The sequence below is a fragment of the Saccoglossus kowalevskii genome, chromosome 16 (genome assembly GCF_978046115.1).
Source record: "Saccoglossus kowalevskii chromosome 16, keSacKowa6.1, whole genome shotgun sequence".
Lineage (NCBI taxonomy): Eukaryota > Metazoa > Hemichordata > Enteropneusta > Harrimaniidae > Saccoglossus > Saccoglossus kowalevskii.
The window spans coordinates 12,903,075-12,929,137 of NC_140656.1; the positions used below are offsets into that span (position 1 = coordinate 12,903,075).

Here is a 26,063-nt window from a genome sequence, read left to right on the forward strand (position 1 = left end):
TCCTAAAGCTGGTAATTTAAATATTCAAATTAGGCAGTATGAGTAGAATACTTCCATAAAATAAAAAAACTATATATTCTAAAACAAAACATTCACCCCCCCCAAAAAAAATAATCATGTAATGGAATAACCTAAATTATCAGATTATTGTTCTGTTTTAGTAGTAATGCTGATTAATCAAAACTTAATATTAAGTTTAAAACTTAATGATGATATTAAAATAGTACTTAGTACTCGAGATATAAATTTCTATATGCAAGTGAAACTATCACCCTTCTAGACTTGCACTGGCTTTACATTGATGATGCCACCTCTGTTGCTACATTGTAGCCTTCCAGTGTTCTGTTATTGGAGGAATCGTCCTCGTGCTCTCGCTGCTGAGATTGTTCGTTTTTCTCTTCCGCTGTAATCTGCATATACGCTAAAGTCTGGTAGCTCCCAACTGAAAATGTCAAGTGTAATTTGGGATTATAATTGGTAAATAGACAGCTTTTATTTCTGTAAAAATTTGCAGGTTCAAAATTATACTCATTCATATAGCAATAATGAACAACTCTCATATTGGCTGAGGAGTTGATTCCGTGTGCAATATTGTGCCTGATATACCATGAATGTGTTGATTCTGCCTATTTTACTTGTACTACTGTAAAATACTTTATTTTCACTTTGAATTAATTTTCCCTGTTTTTGCTGAATAAATAAATAAATAATAAAATCCAGCGAATATACCTGTTTTCCTATATTTAACATTCAACTTCAGGAAAAATAAATTTCATACAAAACACCCAAAAAGTATTTTCAGCGAAAATTAATTTCAGCTTGAATAAAGTATTTTACAGTACATCAAAAATGGAGATCTTACCGTGTGTATCGCAAAGCTACACATGCAGCCAGCCAAAATTTTTTGTTGAGGTCCACTGGTTCTAAATCTAATGCAGGATTCTAGACACTTACCTGTTGGTCCGCTACCATCATCTTTCAGGTCATTGTCATCATTTGTTAGTACGCTTTGTTTTGATAAATTGAGACTGTCTATCCTACTGTCTAATCTCATGGGTATGGTTGTCAAGGCGATGGGTGATGACTGCGATACATGGATCTGTTGGAGCTGCTGTTGAGCTTGGGATGGAATTGCCATGGAGACGTGTCCTAACTGCTTTTGAGATTGTCCACCTACAAAAACCGAACACATGATTCATGATGCTCTTTGTTATCAAATGTTTATTTTTCAGATTGTCAAAACAATAGGTTAATTATCGATTTTTTGACCATTAATGTCCCCCGACCTAGGCACTAGATGGCGTTCACGTTCAAATCCGAATTACCAGTATATTATATTCCTATCCTCGGGGGCGGAGCTACGTCACAAGACGTTCTACGTTGCTAAGACGCGCACCACTGTACATGCATTTCTATGAGCTCTGTGCGCGCTGCTGTGGAACGCCGGTCAAAGAGCCGGTGAAAATTCAAGAAAACAACACAAACTCAACTTTGAAGTAATCCTGAACAACCGAATTTATATATGTTACACACACAAGGGTAATTTTCTTACACTGTTCAGGAGAGTTCCGACAACTATCCAAAAGTATGTTTTTGTCTGTGTTTACGGCCTTTGTTTTCATCGTGATGGTTGCCAGGCGGTGAAAATGCCCGGATGTCCGTCCCCAAGAATTGAATTTTATAGGCTGTTTTTAATTCACTTTTGATTGATATTTGCACAATGAACGATTTACTATTATATATATCACATTCAATTCTCTAATGGTGTGATTTTCTGTTTAGCTCTTAAGAGAAATATCAATTTATTCTAACAACTCGCTAGTTTTGGGGTTGAGTGATGTGGTTATCTGCCTCTGTACATCTCCCGTTAATTTTTGATGACTGGAGAATCAACAATGCAGGATACATAACTCAATGGTATGATAATCTTATCTATCAGATATGCTTACTGGTAATTCTTTAGTTTCACTATTATAAATTTTATGAAAAGGATTCAGGTCAGATGGGCTCTGTGCGAGCTCTTGTGCATTTATTAGGATTTTGGTTACTTATATGAATTGTTTTTATGGTATTTATGACTAACCTTTTTGAAAACATGTTTGCCGAACAGAAATACAGACAATTCTTCTTTGATACAAATTGCAGTTCACAGATGCTGAACAGGAATACAGACAATTCTGCTGCAATACAAACTGCATTTCACAGATGCCGAACAGAAATACAGCAATAAAAACTGCAGTTCACAGATGCCAAATAGAAATACAGACAATTCTGCAGCAATATAAACTGCAGTTCACAGATGCCGAACAGAAATACAGACAATTCTGCAGCAATAAAAACTGCAGTTCACAGATGCCAAATAGAAATATAGACAATTCTGCAGCAATATAAACTGCAGTTCACAGATGCCAAATAGAAATACAGACAATTGTGCAGCAATACAAACTGCAGTTCACAGATGCCGAACAGAAATACAGAAAGTTCTGCTGCAATAAAAACTGCAGCTCCGACATGTACCATACTTACCTGCATTTGTCAGATGTAAGTAATTATGTTGTTGCAACAACAGTTGGTGTTGCTGCTGCTGATTCAACATCTGCATCTGTGCTGCAGTGTTGTGTGAGGATAGTCTTTGACTGCTCATTACTGTTGCTGATGGTGTCAACATCGCAGATGGATGGGAAACTGAAGTCTGATTCTGCTGGTGATGTTGTTGTTGTTGTTGTTGTTGTTGCTGCTGTTGGTGGTGGTGGTGATGGTGGTGATGCTGTTGCTGCAAGGTTTCCTGCAGACTTTGCCGTGGATGGTGTTGCTGTGTACTATAGCTTGATAATGAGCTTACTGGTGGTAGTTTGTGTGCCTGAAAGAAAAATTACCAGTAATAACTTTGGTTAGGACTGTACAGATGGGTGTAAAAATTCCAGCTACTATCTTCCCCAGTCCATCCAAGCATAGTGGTACAATGGACATTTTACATTCACTGCATGATCCAAGTTATGCTTGAAATCCAATGTAAAAACAGAAAAATCAAAGGTTATGGCATCGCAGTGGCTTGGGATTCAACAAAAACAAAAGTATTATGGGATATTCCACACTTAATAATATGCTGTCCACATTTGATGATGGTCAATTTTGATGAAGTAAATGAATCTTAACGCAATAATCCTCTCTGAAAGATGGGAATTTTGGATTATTTTCGAGCTATGAAAAACTGCACTCAAGTTCAAAATCAAATCATTTGATTTTTGTGGCAGATGTTCAGTCCATGCCTTTCACGCAAGACCTTGTAGTGAAAAATCACCAAACGGACTTGCTGATTGAGATGCAACAACTATTACAACTGTTGTAATGACTGGAGGAAGGCCTGTTGACCAAATTGGTTATCCATTTTCACAATAATGGACTTGCTAGCAGTGTTTTGACGACACTATCTTTTGTCTTGTTTTACATTTGATTTCACACATAATGCAGAATCTCGCAATAATCAAGAAAATGGTCATTTGTGACATTTAAATTGAAAAATGTATTCATGGAAACAACTAACAGGGGTAAGATCTAATTTAACTACTGGTACGTTTGATCGAACGATACTATATTAACCTCTATTGTTTTATTTTGTGGTGAGCATTTTAAAACCAACATTCCTTTAAATGAAATGAAATGAATAGCAAACTTAGGATGGAAAATCCCCAAAAAATGTCTATAGCCAGCTAGACCAAAAAATATATTGTGCAATAACACATGTGTAATGCTAAAAAAAAAGAGTTTCTGGTCAATTTGGTGACTAAAATCGGTGTGAGTGGCTTTTTATTTTATATTCTGATATTGCCATTAAATTGATGATTTTTCATGAAAACTGTTCTCTTTTTTTCATAAAATTCTGGAAGAAAAAATGAAAGCTGTGATTTCAAAATACTCATGGTTAACCAGAAAAATGTATATATTTGTTTTCTAAGTAGCAAGATTGTTAGTAATAATTCATTATAAAAGTTTTTTTTCTCACCATTGGAGAAGAGGAGACGGTCACTCCCCCTATTCTCTTGATCGAATTCATCATCTGAATACTGCTGCTTGTGCTCTCAATATTCCCCAGTGACGTAACTCTAGCACTCTCTATGACTGACTGGCTCGTCTGTTGACCGACGAGCACATTGACGGTGTTTCCATTTGTTGCCGTTGCCGTTACTGTATGGATCGATTCAAGTCCTGCAATATCATCGTGAAGGTCACAGTCTTCACAGAGACAAACAACAGCATGATAATTATATGATAGATGGAATTTAATTGGCTGCAGATGATTAATGCATGTTAATTACTTCCTTATATGGTGGGAAAGTCTTTATCGTTTTTACTCGTTATCATATTTGGGTTATTATATATAAAATATTACATTTGGCCTTAAATGAATATTATTCAAATCTAAACTGAAATTGATAGTTGAAGCGCTACAGTCGTCGTACCACGTCGTGTTCGATATGGGACCCATGTACAACGTATGAATAATACTATGTTTATGAGAAATTCGAAAACTTGCTGTGCGACAACTGTATTGTGTTAATAATAGCCCATAGCTTCTAGATGAAGAAAACCACCATCGCCTTACACACCCAAAAAAAACAAAAAAACAGTAATACACACACACCAAAATTAACAAAACTCCTCGGTTCAAAAAAATAAATAAAAATACACACAACAGTATATAAAAGTAAAAGCAAAAACTATACTCATTTTTACATGAAATATTGCAACGTATAATTTTGTATTTGTTATCAACAGAACAGGGAAATTTCCACTTGTCATAATAGACAAGCATATTAATCTCAAAATGCAATTATTATGAGCAGTATGTATTATTATTTTGACCAATATACATATATACCTCTTATCATTTTTGTAAATGCATTTGTTACTCATAGACCAAATACGGAATACTCAAACCACTGTAAAATTTAAATTTCCAACCACTTTGCAAATTTAGTTTTAATGAGTATGGCTGTATTGCATAGTTTGAAGACCAACCTGTCTGTGCCATTTGAAAATTCATATTGTTTTCCATTGCCAGTTTGTTTTTGAAAGCTTCTTCCTTTCGTCGGTTTGCAAACCAGTTATAGACACGAACCTCCGTGACCAGGTTAGAGCCAAGTCCACTGGCCTGTGATGGAGAGACGCCTCGCTGACGACATTCAGCTCTGTGGGGGTAATAAGAAAACAGTTTGTTTCACTAAGGTCTTCAATTATTTGCTATTTGAAGAAATGTAAGAGACTTCGACAATTTTCTAAAATTGTGGAGCCTGAATATTTCCTATAGTCTGGAAGACCATACAGCATAGGAGGATTTTAGTGATGATACAAGGAATATTAGTTTGTTTACCTCCCTAAAATTAAGATGCCTGTTAAGCAGCACTCGATGCAAAAAAATAAAATTGTCTTTGCTATTAATATTTAGATATTCTTAACAACACATTGTTGATATTTTAGAGCTTTTCCACAACTGAAATATACTGGAAAAAAAAGAACATTTTTCTTGCATTTCAATGTTGTGTAAAAACTGAATGAATATACAAAAGCCACAAAAACAGTATTTTTGCCCTAGGTGCATTCCCACTACATGAATACCTTAAAGAGTAGTGGTCATCTTGCTGCGTTGCATACATTGTATGTACAGGTTATTTGAAAACTCGCTACATGACGATCACTGCCCTTTGGACTGAATCTGAATTTTCATCTATTTTAATTGCTTTGACTTACGCATTGCATTCTATGACTAGTGATTCTCTTTCATCTTTACTGGGATTTCTATTCTGTTGATAAGCTCTGTATAAAATAGCCTGTGATGCAGGCCCCCACTTGAAACGATTCCGTCGCATTTTCTTGTTAGGACTCTCTCCATCTTCATTATTGTTATTTATGTTGCTAAACTCTGAGTAGTAAAGAAAATCTAGGAAGAGAAGAGCACAATGAAAGTTTTGACTATATAACTGATTATCCCAGATATTATTTTATGAAACATTGCAGACAGATAATTCAATCTTGTATCTGCAGAAATGGCCAACAGTTGGCCATTTTGAATCAAACCATGAAACAAAATAACGTGCATCAGCTACAAGCACATGTATTGAGAGGAAATGGTTTATGGGTTTTTTTTGGACATAACTGGCTATAATCATCAACTCCAAAAACAAATTTGCATTTGTACCAAATTTTAACAAATTGGGTATCTGAGAAATAACATCTGCATGCATGTTACACATGTGCATTAAATATTGAAGAAAATAGCATAGACTATCAGACATTGTAGGCCTAGCCTTTTGAAAAATCACCTGGAAGCTAAAAACAGCTCTCCTGATCACTGTTGTGACTGAATAAAGGAACTTAAATATAGTATGAAATCAGAGATAATTAAAGCGAGAGGGTTGTCACCTGCGCACACGCAAAGGACGATAACAACACACGCTAAAAACACAAAGGCTTATGGGCAGACGCTTGTTTGTAAACAATGACATGCTATGGCCATCTGATGACTCCCCCACTTTAACTTTTCTGGGTCTTGATTTGGGCGAGTGGATTGAGTGATCATCATCCTCAGAAAGTAAGGTCTGGAACTAATGTTATAATAATAATAATAATAATAACTTTATTGCATCCTTAGAAGTACAAATGTTCCATTGGTTTACAGCAATAAATATATATATGTTATGAAACTTTGCAGACAGTTTTAATCAATCGTTAAAAGGTCCAAATTATTTTACAGTAAACTTTTGTGACTTAAATTAAAAACAAGCAGCCTCTCGGCTGAGATAGCTCCGCTGTTAGCACTGCACATTTCAATTAAAGAACAGAAGATATCATTAGAAAATGAACAATATGCATAGTATCAATGCAACGAGACTTGCTGTTTTCAACAAGAATTCAAAAATATCATTTTTCACCATAAATGATTGTGGTTTTAACAAGAAGTCGAAAATATCACTTTTTACCAAAAATGACAAAAATATTCACCAAAATTAGAAAATTAAAGATATCATTACAAAATGAACAAATCTGAGAGAGGTACACATGTAGTACCTATATATGTACTGGGTAATATCAAAGCAATTGGACTTGCGGTTTTTAACAAGAAGTCGAAAATATCATTTTTTACCAAAAATGACAAAAATATTCACCAAAATTAGAGAATTGAAGATATCATTACAAAATGAACAAATGTGAGAGAGGTCCACATGTAGTACCTATATATTTAATATCAAATCAATTTGACTTGCGGTTTTTAACAAGAAGTTGAAAATATCACTTTTTACCAAAAATGACAAAAATATTCACCAAAATTAGAGAATTGAAGATATGATCATGAAATGAACAAATCTGAGAGAGGTCTACCCAAGGTACATATACACCAAGTATCAAAGCATTCAGGCTTGTAGTCTTCAAGAAGAAGTCAAAAAAGTAGAACATTGACACGGACGACGACAGACGATGACGGACAATCACTCATATGATAAGCTCCGCTCGACGAAGTCGACAGCGGGGCTAAAAATTCCTTCTTTACATCTTCAAAATTCAAGTCCATAAGATATTCTAGATTAAAAAACAAAACAAATAAAGACCAACTTGGACATGGTACTTTAAGCTTGGGATGAATTTATCTGCATTTCGAGGATATCCTTACAGTGTGATATTTGTTGTTTTTTTTGTTATCTATCATAAACAAATGCTTTGATCATTACCACATTCATGTTGATGTATTCACAACCTGTACATATTGATTCTATGTAATATCATCCAAGATCTAAATCTATAATCTTCATCCAGAGAGAGACTTAACAAATGGATTAGAATTTTACTAGTGTTTGTTGCTAAATAAAACTGCCTTGATGTTGCCTCCATTTGATTACTTCACAGAGTGGTTGCTGGGTGACAAGATGACGGAAATATTCATCTTGGCAATGTCAATGTGGGTGCAACAGATTACCCTGGAAACATGTGTGTTTTCATGCATAATGAAGGATAACATGAAGTTAAACAATGTAACAACTTGTAAACAATGCTTAACGAATACACAAAGTTTTATGAAGGTAAAACATTTGCCTAAGAATTACTGTATCATTGGGAGAAAGAATACCTATATATATATATATATATAATATATAGTATGTACAGATCTTTTAAAACAATATTTGGTTTTGAAGAATATTTATTCAATATAGTCAAAAGCTGTTTACGAAGGGGCTTACGTAACTTACGAATTTCAGTCCACAATTTTTATATTTAGACAGGAAGAAGAGAAAATGTACCTAGAATATATAGATTATGTAAATTCTGTAAGAATCTTGTTGAAGACGAGTTTCATTTCCTACTTTATTGTCCACAGTATTTGGATCCAAGAGAGAAATATATTCCACCATACTATTTTAATCACCCGGACCGTACTAAGTTTATACAGTTATTGAAAACCAACAACAAACAAATACAAAGGAACCTTGCACGCTTTTTACAACATGCATTTTTAAGTAGGGGGAGTTGAGAAATAATTATTATCTGTATTGATGATAAATATTTTATTTTCATTTGTTAAATATACTTTCTAGTGTTCAATGTAATTACTTTACATTTTCACATTTGTACATAAGACTGGTGGCCAAAGTACTGAATAAAGACTTATATATATATATAACAGCTACTTTCTTTTGACTTTTATAGTATAATTTCACAAAGCACAAGTATTTTCAAAATATCACATGTCGGGTAAAATTTTGGAGCAGTGAAAACCTGAAACCTGAGTCAATAAAAATGATTTGTCAGCAGAAAGACTTTTCAATTTCGAGTAACTCTGTCCAAAATTTAAACAGAAAGCAGTGTTCTCCCCAGGATGTAAACAGCGTGGCGGTCCCGCCACAGTGCTTTGATTTGCCGCCACACCGATCTGACACCGCCACGGTGATTAGCAAGACCTCGTCACGCTGGTCGGCCCGACCGCCACTCAAAATTAGCGACCACCACAAAAACACTTTCGACCAGGACTATTGTCATATTGTTATTATTATATTGCAAACCATTTCATTGTGAATGCCATATCTGTGGTACATACTACTTCATACCTTAAAAGATACATATAAATACTTCTTTAAATAACGAAAAATTCTTGCACCAGAATTTAAAAGTTTACACTATATTTCGCAATAAAAAAAAACATGCATTTAAATGACTTTGTTAAGACCATATATGTTCTTGTATTAAACTCTGGCACAAATGAGATTTGTATGGGTAACTTGCAACTTTCCTGGAAAAGTCCTTAACGATGTTTCAATAACCACATAAACTTCCCCCAGACGATTGAAGTGAATGCAAATAAGATTGGTATGGACAATTTTTAACCTAATTTGTACAGTTACAACAATGTTGCACAATATGAAAACAGACTAAAACTAAGCAATACCTGAAAAGTACCTGGACAAAAATTAATTAGACTAAAATCGAGGTGTTCCAAAGGAAGTGAGATTGTCATAAAATAATTTTATAAAAGTCCCTCACTATATTGCAATGTTCATCAGAACTTCCCTAAGGAGTTTTCTAACTTCCCATACAAATCTTGTTTGCACCTGTAGTGAAAGAATGCGTACGTAGTATTGTTATATGATTAGCTTGTAATTAAGTTTCATTCCAGGGACATTGTTTTTGTATTATTTTCTCAAATATAATCACATTTCCAAATGAAAGAGCAAATGAAATAACTAAAATTATCCAAAATGTTATAGAAGTGAAATTTGAATAGTTTACATGGCATCCAGGTGTTATGTTTATTTTGGTAAATAAAGAAAATGCATTAATCATCATCTCATACAGCACATTTGTCATTCCAACCTGTTGTAAAATCAATACACACCATCCTCCACACTTTTCATTGACTTAATAGAGTTCAGACATGAAGTAGAGAATTAATTGGTGGTTAAATCTCATCGAGAACTGCACCTGTCAGCAAGCACACTCCCCTCCCTCCCCAACAACAAAGTCCCTCTGTCAGCGAGCTCCTGTCTATCAAGGATAACTTGTCTGTCAGCAGGCACTTATCCTTGAGTTCAAACTCAACACATTAAGGTGGCAAAATAAACAACACAAAAAGAAATTAGTCGAGACAAGGTGTTGAAAACTTACGATTCATGATTTCATGTTGTTTTTTCTCAAACCATCCATACAACTGAGCTCGTTTCGTGTTTTTCATTGGCGTGCCTTTATTGAGATGCTGAGACAAGTGACTCTGGTTGAGTCCTGTCGAATCCACGACTTCACGTTGCGGTATATTGTGCTGCTGCATATACGTCTTAATCATTTTGGCAACTTTCCACGGATCAGCGCTGTAATGACAGAATATTGGACACAAAAATCAATTACATTGCCAATGATACATAGTGTGACCTCTCGTGTTGAGGGGTCACCAAGGTTTTATGATATAGCGCATAAGTGAATGTGCAAAACAATAGCTTAGGGTTGTTGATAATTAAAACATGTCCTCTCCTCGTAAATGAAAGTTTGCAAGTATGAGTCTTAATTACACCCTTCTCCACGAAATGATTACAGTTGCTTTCTTCATATTTTAACTATCCACTGCTTCTCATATTCAGTATTCAGTTCTGTATTCTTAAAGGTAATGTCCAGCATTATAATACGCTGAACAAACAAACATATTAGTTATTCAACTACTGATCAGTGCACAACCCCTACTTCTACCAAAGAACACATTTGGGAAAAGTAATGTGATAATGAATATGTAACAGGCAAAAATGACACATGAAACAGCGAGTTACTCGAAAAACAGAGTGAAATAAGAAATTCTATTGTCTCTCTCTCTCTATCTGTTTATGAGCATGTGTTAAAAATCAAACAAAATTCTCATTTTAATAGTGCAGAAAACTAAAATTCAGTTTTCAAATACACCCAAACTATAACATTTTGTGTGATTTTGGCTTGCTAAAATCGATTTTGTAAAACGCCCTTAGCTTGGAGTCTAATCCGGATTCTGGCCGTCTTGCCTTCAGCCTATCACAGCTCGTTTATTTTGACCTATCACAGCTTTGTTTACCTACCACAGCTTTGTTTTTTGCGGACCAATCAATGTCTTTTTGCACACATCCCCTAGCGTCCCTTGCTAATTGCTTTCTTTTGTGTGCCTTTGTCTTAGTCATTCATGTTTTTAGCCACGCTTAGTGAGCATCGTTTTATTTTCAATCATTGCTTGAAATATTTAAACAGAATGGTGAATGAAGATATGTACTTTGTATAATGTGTGATAAAAATTGTAGAAGTTTATGTTGAATGGTTGATGGAAGGTGATTATCATCGCCATTTTGGATTAGATAATACCCATGATTCTCTGCTTCATTTTATATGTGTACAGAGCGGTGTTTGTTGGTTAATTAAGTTATTTGGGGTGGGTTGTTTGAAGCCTGGAGCTCCATGTGTGTAGCTCACTCACTTGGCAGTGAATGACATTGCCTTTAACAATGTGATTTTTTTTTTTCAACTGTAAATTAAATACTTATTTTTGGGAAAAAAATTGAACAGCTGCCGTTGTTGTATTTCACAATGTCATTGCCACAACCTTTCTCATTAAAGACCTCCTAAAAAAATTAAACTTGTCAATATTTTATGACAGCCAAATATGTTTTTTCGCTGTGCATACATTCTGGATATTAAAATGAGTCATTGCCTAGGAAACGATGATAAAATTATTTGAATAAGTCTTTTTCCTCAGATATTGTACACCAATCTTTTTTTGTTTTTACTTTTTTAATCTCAAACATTAAGTTCTGTAAAATAGCGAAAATTTATTCCAATCAAAGTATCACATACAAAAATCACATAATTATAAACATGCACACAATTTTGCATTGCCTGATTTATAATTTTATGGTTAAAGAACCTTGTTAGGGTAAATTGATAGCTTAATTCTAAAAAGTAATTAGGAAAAGATTTAGATATTTTTGTTATAATTATAATTTAGATTATTTCCAATTATATAAATCAATTCCAGCAAAGAGATTTTGTTGATTAACATGTGATCAAATCCAATTACATGTAATTTATAACCTGTTCAAAATGGGATGACCATCGCCCGACAAAATATTTCCCAAACAACACAACTATAATTTCCTGTTACAAATGTGCACTAATATATTCCAGAAAATAGCCTAGAATGACAGACACTAATGGTAGAAAACTTTGCAGACAATATTAATGAATTATCTATAGGACCTGAACGCCCTCAGTTGATCAAGTTGGGAGATGTTGTTAAAGGGCCAAATGCTCCTCGACGTCTGAATGCAGAGCTGGTCAATAATTGGGTATTATTTCAGCAGGAGCGAGTAATTATTTTTTTTTAAATTCATGAGGAAAATGCACAACAAAAGCAATATGCTAAACTGGATCCGGAACGATTCTTAAAAAAAAAAAAACGTAGAATGAACCCAGATGAAAAACTTTATCTGTTCAAAGTTAAACTCAGATTGATTATTTCTGTATCTCTCAACAGCAACACCAAATGCCAGTTCAAGCAAAATGAATCACCTTCCTCTCCCTTCCCCTCTCATTACTTTTTGGGGTGTGGTCTGGTTCAGCTAATATTGTATTCTCAAAACAAGAGATTTGCCAAATTTAGATTCTGTAAATGCATGCATTTATACAGTTTTCCCTAGAATTATGTATGCTGGTATGTGTTGTCTCATCTTAGTCTGTATTTTAAGTAATACCATTATTTGCTTCTAACTGTGTATCTATCCTATTGTACAGTGAAAACCATGTGTGTATCAACCGCCAAATATATGTATGTTTTAAAGCGGGGGAGTCGTCACCTACGCATACGTCAGGTGGCCATAGCGTGTCATTGTTTACAAACAAGCGTCTACCCATGAGTCTTTGCATACTTAGCGTGTGTTATTATCATCGCTGGGGCTCAATTCCCGCGTGTGCGCAGGTGACGACTCTCCCACTTTAACGCTTAGGCATTAGAATTTATTTATGACACGGCACTTTCTGTTCTCGCGATATTTTGTTTTTGTCACATCACTACTTACTTGCATATTGATGTGTTTAGTTTCAGTCGGCATTTTGTTTAGTTTCGTCGTCAGTTGTTTTGGGCAATTGATTTTTTAGCAGATTATTATTATCCACCATCAGCATCTTTTACACCACTTTTGCTTAGTTGGTTATATGCAAATCCACCCCCCCCAAAAAAAAAAAACTCCTACCTTCAGTGTTTTTTTTTAGTTTTGTTATTTAGTTTATTAATTGTGTATTTTTATATTGTAGTGTTTCCTAGTGTCTGTTATTATTCATCACCAATGTAGTTATAATGGTGCTCACCATTTCTATTGTAGATTTGACTACCTGTATTTACAAATAATTCTCTCTAGTATTTATAACATTAAAATTACAGAAAAAAAGATTGAGAAAGGTGTGTTATATTTGGATTTCAGTTTTATTGTGATTCATTCAAATAAACTACTTTTATTCAGTCTATTTTAGATAAAAATAAATTAAATTATTTTTTGATTGTAACAAAATAGTTATGCCACGATGCAAAACACAATTAACACTGACATTTACTGCTGTTTATGTACATGTTTTAGCTTGGAAGAATTTCTTTTTGGCAGATTGTTTTTCTGAACTTTGATACAACTTCATTTTGTCAAATCTTCATAAAAATCATAATAATGACCATAACACCAATTTCAACCTTAGAGCTTTCTAGTGAATCCTAGACAAGGGCTGCCCTTATTAATTCACATCACAAGCTATAAATATGTCTGTCACTATTTTGGTTTTTTGTTTGTTTGTTTATTTGTTTGAATTGAACATTAATAATTACTCACAATACATATATATGGCTGAGTGATGTCATGTGCAAACTGTTTTGTTGTTTGCAACGGAAAAACCTAATTTGTGAACATTCTATAGTTAGATCTCGACTCACACAAAGAAATGGATTATGTGGATTCATATAATAGCAGCATGTGTTGCTACCTAAAGTAATCAAGACATGACTATGATACAAGTGAAGAACAAATAGTTAATTATTAATATAAAGCTTAAATATACATCCCAGGGACATAACCAGAAAGCACATTCAGTAGCACCCAGAAAAATCAATTTACATAACAATAACGTATGTTAATTTCCTCTATTTATATTCATCTTTATGATAATTAGGCTGTATTGATTATTCAAACGTACAAAGTAGGGGGTCCCTACTCTATAATGCTGTGAGCAAGAACCCCTGAATTAATGAATCATTGCTCTTTATAACACTACAATGAAAATAGAACGCATCACTTAGTATCCTTTGTAAATTTCCTGTATGTAATTATAGACCACACACAATGACATTTCTATTAAAAAACACTGCATGCAGTCCATGTAGTAATCTTGGGTTGATTTTTTTTAACAAATTTTTGTGCCAAGCGACATTTACCCGTAATGGAAATGAATTTTATATGATAGGATATTTTATTTGCAATATATATATAAATATATAAAACAAAGCTTATGGCAATGCTAATTACAGGTATGATTTGAACTTGGGTACAACTAGTAAGTGCAATGCCACAATCACTATGCTACCAGTAAATTACAGGTACTTTCATTAGTACATAGAGCTGGGTTTTGTTTTTTCTGACAGCTGAATGTGAATGTCCAGTAAATTGATAAAGATAACAATAGAATATATTGTTTCAGGGATCAATAAATTTAAAACTTTATCAAATTCGCTACATTTAAACACATTGAATATTTGTTCTTTTTACAATAAGTAATACACAAGTTAGCACAAATACATGATTTTGTCTGTGTTTTTTTTTTTCTGAGTCTATAGTGCGGAGGAATGGATGACTATTAATGATGGACGATGTAATAGAAGAAGAATGAAACATCACTTATGACGGGGATGCCTTTTCCGAGGGATGAACCATATTTTTTGATGAGGAAAGCCATTGCTGAGTGCATTACCCTTATTTGTTATAAAGATGACGTTGCTGAGGGATGAACATTGTTTTTGATGGAGTTAGCCATTACTGAGGGATGAACCATTACTATGATGGGGATGTCAAAACAAATCTTGCAAAAAAGACAATAATAAAAAAAAACAAGAGTTGCACAATACACCCCCCTCTTAAATTGTGTCGAAATGATGACCAGTACACATGAAACTGTTCAAATGCAGAAAACATTTACCAATGATAATGATTGTTTCACTCCAAACTACATTGCTGTGAAGTTTAAACCTTTTTTAAAGTGGCATTCAGCCTTTGTAATGCTGTTAAAACTAGTTTAGTCTGTTCTAGTCAAGAAGAGATTGTGGAATAATGGTTCCCATAGTAACATGGTATAAAACCCAGTAAAACTGGTCCTTCAAATCTAACTTCTATATGGCCTTTGCGAGGTACATAGGACACCCATTCAGGCAAAAACGTTATTTTGTTTACCGACATTATACTTAAAATATACTGACATTTCCATGCCAGATTCACAGTTTACCCAGGTTTTATACAACCATGGTGGTTCTGTTTATGTACGATGCTTTATGTGTATTCTCAGATGATTGACAAACCATTTTGGCAAAATTTCAACATTTCATAAACAACTATATTTCCATCTTTTTGCTCATATTTGTATCATCTGGTGCAAAAGTCAACATGATTGCTGCTGCAAGTCTCAGTTGATCTAATTCTTTAAAAAAGAAAAGAAAACAGTAACTATTGTTATGCAATTTCTGAGTACCGTAATAGTGTTTGTCTGATTATGAATAGAATAAACATAGAAATGACATAATCATTGTTCAGCGCATAAAAAAGATCGAATCAGAACAACGCGAGCAGACTATAACAACAATTTTATTCTCAAATGACTTTTTTCGATGATTTTTTGTGAATTCCAGGGAAGTTAATTGCCAGAACAAAGTATTTCAACTGTAATAAATACGACTGCTATTTTTGTTTTTGTTGTTCATTTGTTTAAACGCCTTCATGAATGATTAATCACATGACATATAGCTGAATAATGTCATTTGAAACGGCATTATTTCAAATGAGATTTAAACAGCTGGTTTTCAAAACATTGATAGTTACTGTTCTGAAAGTTGCCAGAAATACAAGCGCTGTACGATATTCTAAGCGTACATAACCTCTGACCTTTAACAGGCCCAGGTATACTATAAATATGCTCCTAAACAATGGGGATTATTTCCCTGCTTGTCACGCTGTAGTAAACAGCCAAGCCAAGCTCCGGTAAAAACATGTTTTCTCGAACTTACAGGTCGATTATGTCGTGCCAAAGTGGATGCATGTGACTATGAATATCACAGCAGTGACTGTGTGTAGTATTTATGACAATAAATAGTGTACGAGCTGAGATTTTGGCGGATAAAAGTCAAAAACACAAACCAGGGAAAGAGACGCGCTACTAATCTTGAATAATTAACTAATGTCAATCAAAGTCATGTGATGTTAGATCGCTGAAACAGGGTGCGTCATAGGCTATGCAGTTGATTAACAACACTCATTAGCATATAGCCACACCTCCAATTCACACTTGCCCGGGCAAGTGAATTGGGCCTTTAACTCTTGTAACAAATACTACAAAGTTATGAACACATTTACACCGACATTTTGTATGGTCATTGAAATTTTTAAAAAATTTAAACATAAACTATATGTTAAAACTATATGTTATATGTATTTTTCAGCACCTTTATTTTTTACTATAGCGCCAGACATTGATTCGCTGAATATAAGGCAATTACAAAGATACCAAAAACAGGTGTATGAAAATATTAATTATGACAAACTTGAGGATACTTTGTGATGATGCATGTGCAGTTGAGTTAATTTTTTTGGTTTCCTTAAGGGGCCTTGACTATTATCAGCACATCAAGGGGAGTCTCACCCAGCCTAATCCTAAAACTGTGATACTAGTAATTAAATTAAAAGATGCATGTTTGTATATTTGTGGTTAGAAGAAGTTGGTGGTTTTCAATTTTTTTTTTTTTCAGTTTTCTCTAGATTTCAATTTTTTCTCTTGTTGCAAAATGTTTTGTTTTTTTGTTTCTCAAGTTATAAAATATGTTGGTTTTCCCCCCAATTCTCTCAAAATGTTTTACTGCTTTAGGCCCACTTGTTTAGCCTACTGCATCTTTCAGCAGTACCTCATACAAATACCCTAGGAAAGCACTATAATGTAGCAAGTATGGACGAAATGTGTGTAGAAAATGTTTATAATTTATATATTGGTTTCTTTTTAATAAAAAAAAAAAAATTGTGGCAAAGGTCTCATGTGATATGATTATTGTTGATGTCAATCAAAATACCTTGTATTAAAAAACATATTATTCATTGTTTTTTGTGTGAATATAAATTTGCAGTATTCATTGTAATATTTTAACATCCCTCATGGAAATTCTTCATCACTACAATATTATTACTCGTATTCCAACTCGCAAAATTCATGAATATTTGACTTTTTCGTGAAATTAAAATTATTTGTGATATATTGTGGGAAGATGGTCAATATGGCGGTATAGGAGTTAGCGCTGAATACGCGTCTGTCGATTTCACAACCGTTAACAATAAACGACACATTATAAAACAAGACTGAAACCATGATGGTTTGAGAAGTGAGATTTATTGCTTTCCCAATGCCTCATAAAAAATGAGCAATGTGTGCATTGGTCTTTGTTACCAGTATCTCACCCTGTAAAGTACAAAGTTCAACTACTTGGCCTTAATTGAAATTATTTGAAGACATTTACACAGACATTCCCAACAATTTTATAAAATTGTAAGTGACTGACTCATTAAAAACATAAATCTTTAGTGTCAATCTCTAGACTGTTTTTTTTTTTTTTTTTTTAGTTGATTGATTATTACAAAATTTGTTTGTATCAAAATCTTCCTCTAGGTACTGTCAGCTGGTGTTGAATCCACCCTCGCTATAAATTGTAGAGGTACTGATATGACATTCAGAGATATTTTTTTGTACATTGAAACAATTTACTTTGAAAACTAAAGTTGAGAAATTTGCAATTTAGTGTATCAAAAAAATTCACCTAAAAAAATGAAATAGCAGATAAAGTGTGAAAACAAAAAAAAATTAGGAGCAACTAAAATTTTCTACAAAAACGATTTTATTTTTTAATGAAGTCAAAAAAATAAAAAAAAAACAAAAAAAACATCCAAGACGAGAAAATGGTTTGGGTAGAGTGTAAATATGTGCGTCAAATACTACTGTTCGATTATCAATTTGTATATAACGGTGAATGTAGTCTGACGTCATGATCAGTATTTATCAATTAAGTTTCCGTGGGGTGGGAGGGTGGTTAAAAAACTAAAGTTTTTCATCCTACATTGAACTTTTGATGTTGTCCCTTAGATGGCACCCTGTCCACTACAATTATTACAGAACTGGGTCTGACCTGCAGTAAATCACCTCTTACTATTACCCATAGTGCAACACTACTAAAAGTAAACCAGTTAAACAATAACTTCCAAAGACAGTGAAGGTTAATTATCAACTTGCCTTGTTAATAATAAATAAAACTATTCTAAGAATACATTACAGTAGGAGGGGGCAGGGCGACAAAAACTCAGTTATATACATGACATCATCAAAATAAAGGAAGTTCGCTATGTTAAAAACAATGTGAAAAAATGTTTATAAAAACAAAAATTTAATGTTATTCTCTCATATAAAGCACCTCAGTCATCAGAATGCTTTTGTTTTTATTTCACGTAAACAGTGTATTTTGCACACATTGTAGGTATGCGTGGGATGTGTATTTACCACGAAATGCGGTAAGGGGTCCAAACTATGAACCTTTATTCTTAAAATGTTGTGTTAAACAATTCACATTTGCTGTACTCTTAAAAAATAATGGTGCAGTTACGTTTCTTTTCTTTTTTTATCACGGTATTATTTTAATGTTGATTTGCACAGAGTCGACAAGAGTTCAACCAACCTAACTACAGTTTATGGGGAAATGAAAAAAAGTAAGGTAAGGTGAGAGGTTAGTGTTTTCAGTCCCTGTGTTTATTTTATTCTTGAACAGAACAAACATTTGAGACACTATTTTTTTTATTTTGAATTTGATAATGTGAGATATATAGGACATTGACTTGAATTGCTTTTATACAGTTTTTTTTTTATTTGTGATGTATACTATGAGTTGTCTAAAATTATGCTAATGAGCTCATGAATATTAATGAGCTCATAATTATAGCCTGTAATGATGTAGATATAGGCACCCACCTGTTGAATAATTTATGTCCCTGCCTCTCCGTACAGTTATAGCACACTATTTTGTGTTGAACGATGTATATTTCATAATTCAGAAATTTTTAATAATATTGTAAATTTGCACAGAAGGAGACTTTATTAGCTGAAAGACAGCTTGCTTTTTATTCATGTGCAAAGCAATTCACAGTATGGAGCTTTCGACTTTTATTATGTAGCTCTACGTGTACATCCCTGGCCACAAGATCAGGGTCAGTGTTTGAAATATATTTTATCAATTAGTTTTAATGCCGAGAAATAGGACCAAACAGTGTTAATGTTGAGCCAAAACATCACAACATTTTGCCATTTTATAAGGACAATCCAAACAGGAGAATTAACATATCTGTGTTTGCTCTGTTTTGACTTCATACTCATAATTATGGAAGAACAAGTTAATTGGTTAGGATGAGAGAGTTATTTTCACTAATAAAAACGGATAGTAAATACTATGAAAGAGTGTTGATAAAAGAGGCTAGCATACAAGTTTTAATGCATGTATCATAGCACGACCTATGATATCACAGACAACGTCACCTCCTACCCAGTACCAGGCACAGAAAACCTCATTTATTACAATCCCTTCAGACGGTGACACAACGCCATTGGATTGTATGGACATCCGAGTTCCTAAGTAACCAAGCTTCTATCATCATCTATCAATGGTGTCTGCATTGATTAGTGAGCTAGACTGTCACATTCGCACTACACATAAAAAGTCACAAAAAGCAACACTGATCATCCGTCTTCCTGTCAGATATGTCTGGCACTTTCCTATGCCAACACCAAATATATCGAGGTCATGTCTAATCAGTGTTAACTCAAGGTCGGAAGGAAAACAAATTTGTATAGTTCAAGTGTAAATTTTATTGAAATTGACACAGAAAGCGATGCTATCAACGCCATAGAGTCGATATCCTGTATCAACTTTCAACACGAATGGCCACTACTTCTAAATAATAGAATGCCAAAATAAAATGTCACAATTATACACGTACAATGGCCGCCAATATATATTTACTATCTACCAGTTAATGCACGTTCAACTACTCCCCGACCGGCTTCCTTCGTCACTTCTGTGATTTATTGTTCGTGACATGTCTATTATTACTCTTTAACAGTTTACATGTATGTTTCAATCCCATTGTCTTCAAGACGTTTGATTGTTTGTTGTACCAACTTGAATCAGTACTCTCAAAATTCATTTTCACACCTGTTGTGTCCGAACACGAATTGTCCGCATTTGCCACCAAAACCATGTCATGGTATAAAAAATCAACAAATTGAAGTTATTGCATTTTAACTAGATTGTATAGGTGCATGATTTTGATGAACATCATGTTGAAAATTGGCTTTGTATTCGAGTGCTAGACAATGAACCTCCTGTCAGCAGGTTTATGGATTGGAATCCCCTCTATAATAGTAAAGGGTATTTAATCTGAGGCGGAAATTTCATTGGACGAAGTACATAACTCTAACAGGTTTTTTTTCAGAGGATGTTCCTCTCGAAGCGTTATCCGCACAATGAGATAAACCTAACCTCAACTATATGTCTATATTCACATCTGAAGTACAAAAACGAGAAATGGCACATTTATACCAACTTGATTTGATTTGTCAGCCATAATTGACAAGACGATTGTACAGAACTCAAGATTTAACATTTTTTTTATTTTTGAAATCCTAGGCATTTTCAAAACAATTTTGAGCTAAAAAAATGAAAAATGTTTAATCTTTAACTTATAACATGATAAGACGATTGTAATTTTTTTTAAATGCATGTTTGGAATTTTTGAAGAACACAAGATTTAACACTTTTTTTATTTTTGAAATCCAAGACATTTTCAAACCAATTTTGAGCTGACAAAAATGAAAATGTTAAATCTTTTGAATTTCAGGTTTCAAAAATGCCAAACGGACATCTCAAACTGAAAATGCAAACATTTTAGAATTAATACATTGTGGAATCATTTTTAACGTTATATTTGTTTCCAAACATAAAAACACAAAATGTTGAACATGCAGCTTTGTATGCTGTTGATTATACATCATTTATTTATAAAAATAACAACATGCTAATTACAATGTGCATACTTGCAAACAATTATTTGACAAAACCTAGCTACTAGCTAGAACATTGTGTCAAAAATTATCGTTTTTAAAACTGATATGAACTCTTGTTAAACTCTTGTCAGGAGGCTTAAGACTATTATTGGCTGACAACCAGTTTGTGAATACCAGTTTGTCTTAAATTTCCAGCAGTTAAACATAAGATAGTGCAAAATTCAATTTCAGGCACCATCCACAAAATAGTTCTATTTATAGTCTGCACTTTTTTTCATAAAATTTCAAATTTTTTGATCAAAATCTAGAAGCAATTTCACATTTTGTTTAAATGAAAATTACAGAAAATATGAACAAATTTACCCAAATTTGAGCAGGAAAAAAATTTGGCGATAATTACATATTTTCGACAAAATTTCAATATTTTTCTGACAACCTCTGATTAGTCAGGTTAGGATTTTAATAGAATTGAAAAAATATAGGATTATACAAAAAAGATGACTGTTAAAATGTTCCACTAGATACTTTCCATGACTCATAAATACTGACAGCATTTTTTGGAGAACCACTTGGTTGAGATTTTGCATTGGTAGTGTATCAGACAAATATGCTACATTACTTAAATGATATTTTACTTTATAATTTTTGATGGATTGAATAAATAAAGTCAATAAGTTAAATAACAATTTCTGAAAAGCAAGTGAATCACCAAGATTGGACACCGACAATGGTCAAAATTTTGTGTGAAAATTGTGAGAAAATATATGAAATAGTACCACACAAGACAAATATTAATCACTTCACCACCAGTTCCCTATTTTCACCACAAGTTCACAAAATAGTCTCAAATATAGTCTGCACTTTTCTTCCGAAAATTGGAACAAAAATAATCAAATGTTTTAAGTAAAATCAGAAAATTGTCGGTTTCAAAATTAGGGTTCATGTCCAAAAATATTGAAGAATATAAAAAAAAGAAAAAGTGTAGAAAAATGTTGGCAGGAAAATCTAGTGGAGAATAGGTTAAGGTACTTTTGTTGTGACTGCGAAGGTGTTTTACATTTCATAACACCATACCATACCTGGTATTTGTTTGAAAGCTAATAAGTTTACGAGAAGACACATTTTGCAAAGCAGACATTAAATTTAATTACCATAAGATAACAGAGACTGGCTCTGAATTTGTTCAGGGATAACAATTTGACCATGAAATAGGCTTCTGAATGTCAGAGTAATCTACAAATCTCCATGACAACAAGATTCTTCATCACTAATACTATCAACAACAAAACACAGAAAATCAAGGATGAAAAATGTTGAAATATTGACATTTTATTCTTGGTTTTAAAAAATTTCAAAATGAATATATACTTCAGAGCAAAAGAAAGATCAACATCCATGGCGCCAGTTAAACTCAGAGAAAATTCTTATTATATAAATATTACTAAACAGAGCAAATAAATGCAATTTTCAGCTAAATTGACTTGCCTGATGATTTAATATATAATACAATATAAATAAACAATGATGTGATTATACATATCTGATTAGAATTTGGTTTGACCATAGATTCAATACAAGAGTACATCAGAACTAAGACATGTGATACATAGAAGGAATTTAGCAGAGCCTTCATTTAACACATTATTATTATCATAAATATACTGGTATGTTTGTATTTATTTATTTATTTATTTGTTTCTAAACTAGGTACATGTGGAATATTAGGTATTTAACAGTGAGAATACAAGTTCTCTATTAGTTTAAATAACATGCTACCCCCGGTAGTTAGAAAGTCTAATTTTAAATATAATTCAGGGATTGCGTTAACCCCATATTTTGCTTCCCGGACTCCAATTATTGAAAAGGGACCCAGTTTTTCAGGCAAGCTGGGGTCCAATCTCTAATAAAGTTATCCAGAGTCAAATTTAAATTTCTTAATATTTTGTAAGTGGGACTCGTCTTGCCGAGACATTAGCGCAAACCCTGTTAAATAACTTTTTGTTCATCACCTTAATGAGAAAGAACTTTTTGAAAAATAAAAACTGACAAAAATTGTACAAAAATAGTATTCTGGTATTTGTTTTCAATGTCTTCATTTGAAAATTGGTTTTAGACAGTCATGTTTTGGCTGTTTTACTCAGCAATTTCTTTACACAGCAAGAATTTTTTTTTTAATTTACCGATAGTCATTAAATGTGCAAAGAGATGGGAAAATGCATTTTTTTTTAATTCTGTTATTAAATAAAAAAGTTCAGGGTGTTTTTATCCAGTGTTGATACAATATGTTAAAGCGTGGGACTGTTAGATAAATTTTCAGTTTATTTTTCCACTGTGTTAAAAACACAATAGGAAACAATAGTATCTCGTGATGCTATGGTGCAATTTAAAAGCTCTGCAAATTCTTCATTTTGTTGAGTGAAAAGTTCCATAAAAAAAAATGAAAAATGGCAAATAAAATGATGACAGGGTATCCAAACTTTGTTTCCATGGAGTGATTTCCCCCATAGCGTTAAACTTTAAAATAAATGTGCGCTTCATGAATATTTACAAATTTGAAAAAAAAAAGCACATGAATGACGTGCATAAAAACTAGTTCAGGTACAACCAAATATTATTTTTTCTATTCAGACTTTCAAATAACCAGTTACATGGAATAACTTGGCAGCATATAAAATATGCCTATATCAAGTTTTGGTAATTTTTAGTTTTGCTTTTTAAAGTTAATTTTTCTGTTGCAAATAGCTTTGTACTTTAGTGTGACCTTGTGTTTTTCTTTTTTATTTGAGTTTTTTAATGTTTTATATAGTAGAAATAAACAAAATTATATTAAAAAAAAAAAATTGGCAGTAATTCCTACATCAATGTTTGTTAGCCTCATCCATACTTGTAGAATGAACTAACACTTGCCACCTGAAAACACATATCCTAGGTAGGGGGTACACACCACTAAGTTTATCTTAAAAAATAATGTCCTTGCTTTATAGATGAACTTCCTTGACATCTCAGATAAAAAATATCATCATTATCTTCACATCTCACCTGTTTACATCCATTTATTCACAAAGGGCTTGGTTTTTCAGTAGATCAAAGTTCATGAAAAAAAAAAATGTTTTTTTTCTGCAAGTTTTATTTCAATTTTACCCGCCACAAATGGTTTTATTGTGACCAAAGGTATTGAATGACTTATGAAAAGATAAAGATGTTGAAATTTGATAATCTTGTGAAAAATTGACAATATAAGGTGAATTATTGGTGGACATTCTTACAAATTATCAACCAATTGACCGATTATATATTCACTAAACTGGTCTGAAATTCGGTTGATTATTTATGAATTTTTACAACAGTTCTAAGACGTCCCTGCAAGGTGGCGGGAGACATAGAAAACTTGGCGGAAAGAGGTGCGTTAAAAACGGATATGCCAGGCCGGGTTGTTTTGTACTCGGATGCGTAGAGACGGAATTATGTAGCGGTGTTATCTATTTACTCATCTTATGGTAGTACAGCTGCGACACTCCGTGCCAGGCGCGGAAACATTTTTCTTTAATGACGCGCCCTTCATAGTTTGAAGTGAATCGGGTAAAAAAATAGAAAAATCGCATTGGAATTGTGACAGTTATTCAAATTTACCGTTTTGCGTGAGCAATATGCCAGTCGCGTGCCCGCTAAAGGATACTTTGGCTAAGTGATTATTTGTTGGGAAGTCAAACAACTGGAACAATTCACTGAAAACTGATACTTTTTGATCAACAAAAGAACAATCACGCGCGCAAACAAAAGAGCATCAACTTTCCGAGCTTTCACTTTAAAAAGCGCATCAGATCAGCCTATTAAGAAACAAACGCGCGGTTTTCAACTTCTTATCGCAAGATTTGTCGCATTATGTTGCCACTAAATGGCTGCCGAGAACAGGTGCTTTGTACGCCATGTTGTTTCACCTGTTTCGTCAAAACGAAACAGTTTTTCACGGTTTTTCCCGGCGTTCGAATGAAAGTTAGGCAAGTCTTTCTCACGCCAAGACGAAGTCTCCACTTATATTAGGCGAAGTTAATAGTTGAAGAAATTCGGAGATGACTTATTAAAGGAAATAAACGGGGTAATGAGTAACTAAGGGTCACGGGTCGTAGAAGCAATAAAGACATTCGAAAAGCAACAACGTCTTACCGCAAGAGCTGGTCTTTCAAGCTGAGCGACTCGCTGATGTTCTCACCGTCTAACGTTTCGCCCATTCTGTCATTAGAGTTGTGTAAAGTTGAAAGAGGCGGTGTCTGTGAACCAGATGACGAAGAGTCGTCAATGGTTTCCGCTATCGGACTCCCATTTTGCTCCTCGTCAATTTTTTCCAGCTCCTCGGACCCGAGTGTAGTATTTTCTTGCTGCTGTTGAAAGCAATGAATTTCATCAATGAGCTCGACTTTACTGATACCGGAGTTTAGAAGCGAAGCGATCAGCTCCTTCTGTAGTGGTGTAAGAGTGCTCGATTCAGACATTGTTCGGCCCGACCCACTCTTGTGCACGTTCTCTCTTTTGTACTGTCGGCAAAATGGATTTCACGACTTGTGCTGGGGCGCGATCATTTTCAGTTGTCCTGTGTCAACAAATTACAACAAGCATGTGTTTGTTTACATAAGCTAAATTCAGCGCCAGGAGTGATGTCGTACACTACCTTTGACCCGGCCACGAGCGCC

General features: G+C 33.7%; 1 protein-coding gene across 1 annotated transcript; it reads right to left on the reverse strand.

Annotated features, from left to right (window-relative positions):
- Window positions 1-25,938, reverse strand: LOC102800739 (hepatocyte nuclear factor 1-beta-like). Its single transcript, XM_085491511.1, has 8 exons — window positions 25,540-25,938; window positions 10,150-10,349; window positions 5,749-5,938; window positions 5,020-5,189; window positions 4,004-4,233; window positions 2,518-2,860; window positions 955-1,173; window positions 1-442 (listed from the first exon to the last, which is right to left on the reverse strand). Exons 1-8 carry the CDS (start codon window positions 25,863-25,865, stop codon window positions 294-296), a joined length of 1,827 nt encoding a protein of 608 aa, XP_085347637.1. The 5' UTR covers window positions 25,866-25,938; the 3' UTR covers window positions 1-293.
- Window positions 25,939-26,063: the final 125 nt, after the last annotated feature.

What these genes read in the sequence shown, in the direction of transcription:
- LOC102800739 (XM_085491511.1), bottom strand. Translation starts at nt 25,865, where the DNA reads ATGTCTGAATCGAGCACTCTTACACCACTACAGAAGGAGCTGATCGCT. An exon ending in ACAACATGAAATCATGAATC is followed by an intron (nt 5,939 to 10,149) that starts GTAAGTTTTCAA and finishes TTCTCTTCCTAG; the next exon opens with ATTTTCTTTACTACTCAGAG. An exon ending in GACAAATGCAGGTAAGTATG is followed by an intron (nt 1,174 to 2,517) that starts GTACATGTCGGA and finishes CGGTTTTTGTAG; the next exon opens with GTGGACAATCTCAAAAGCAG.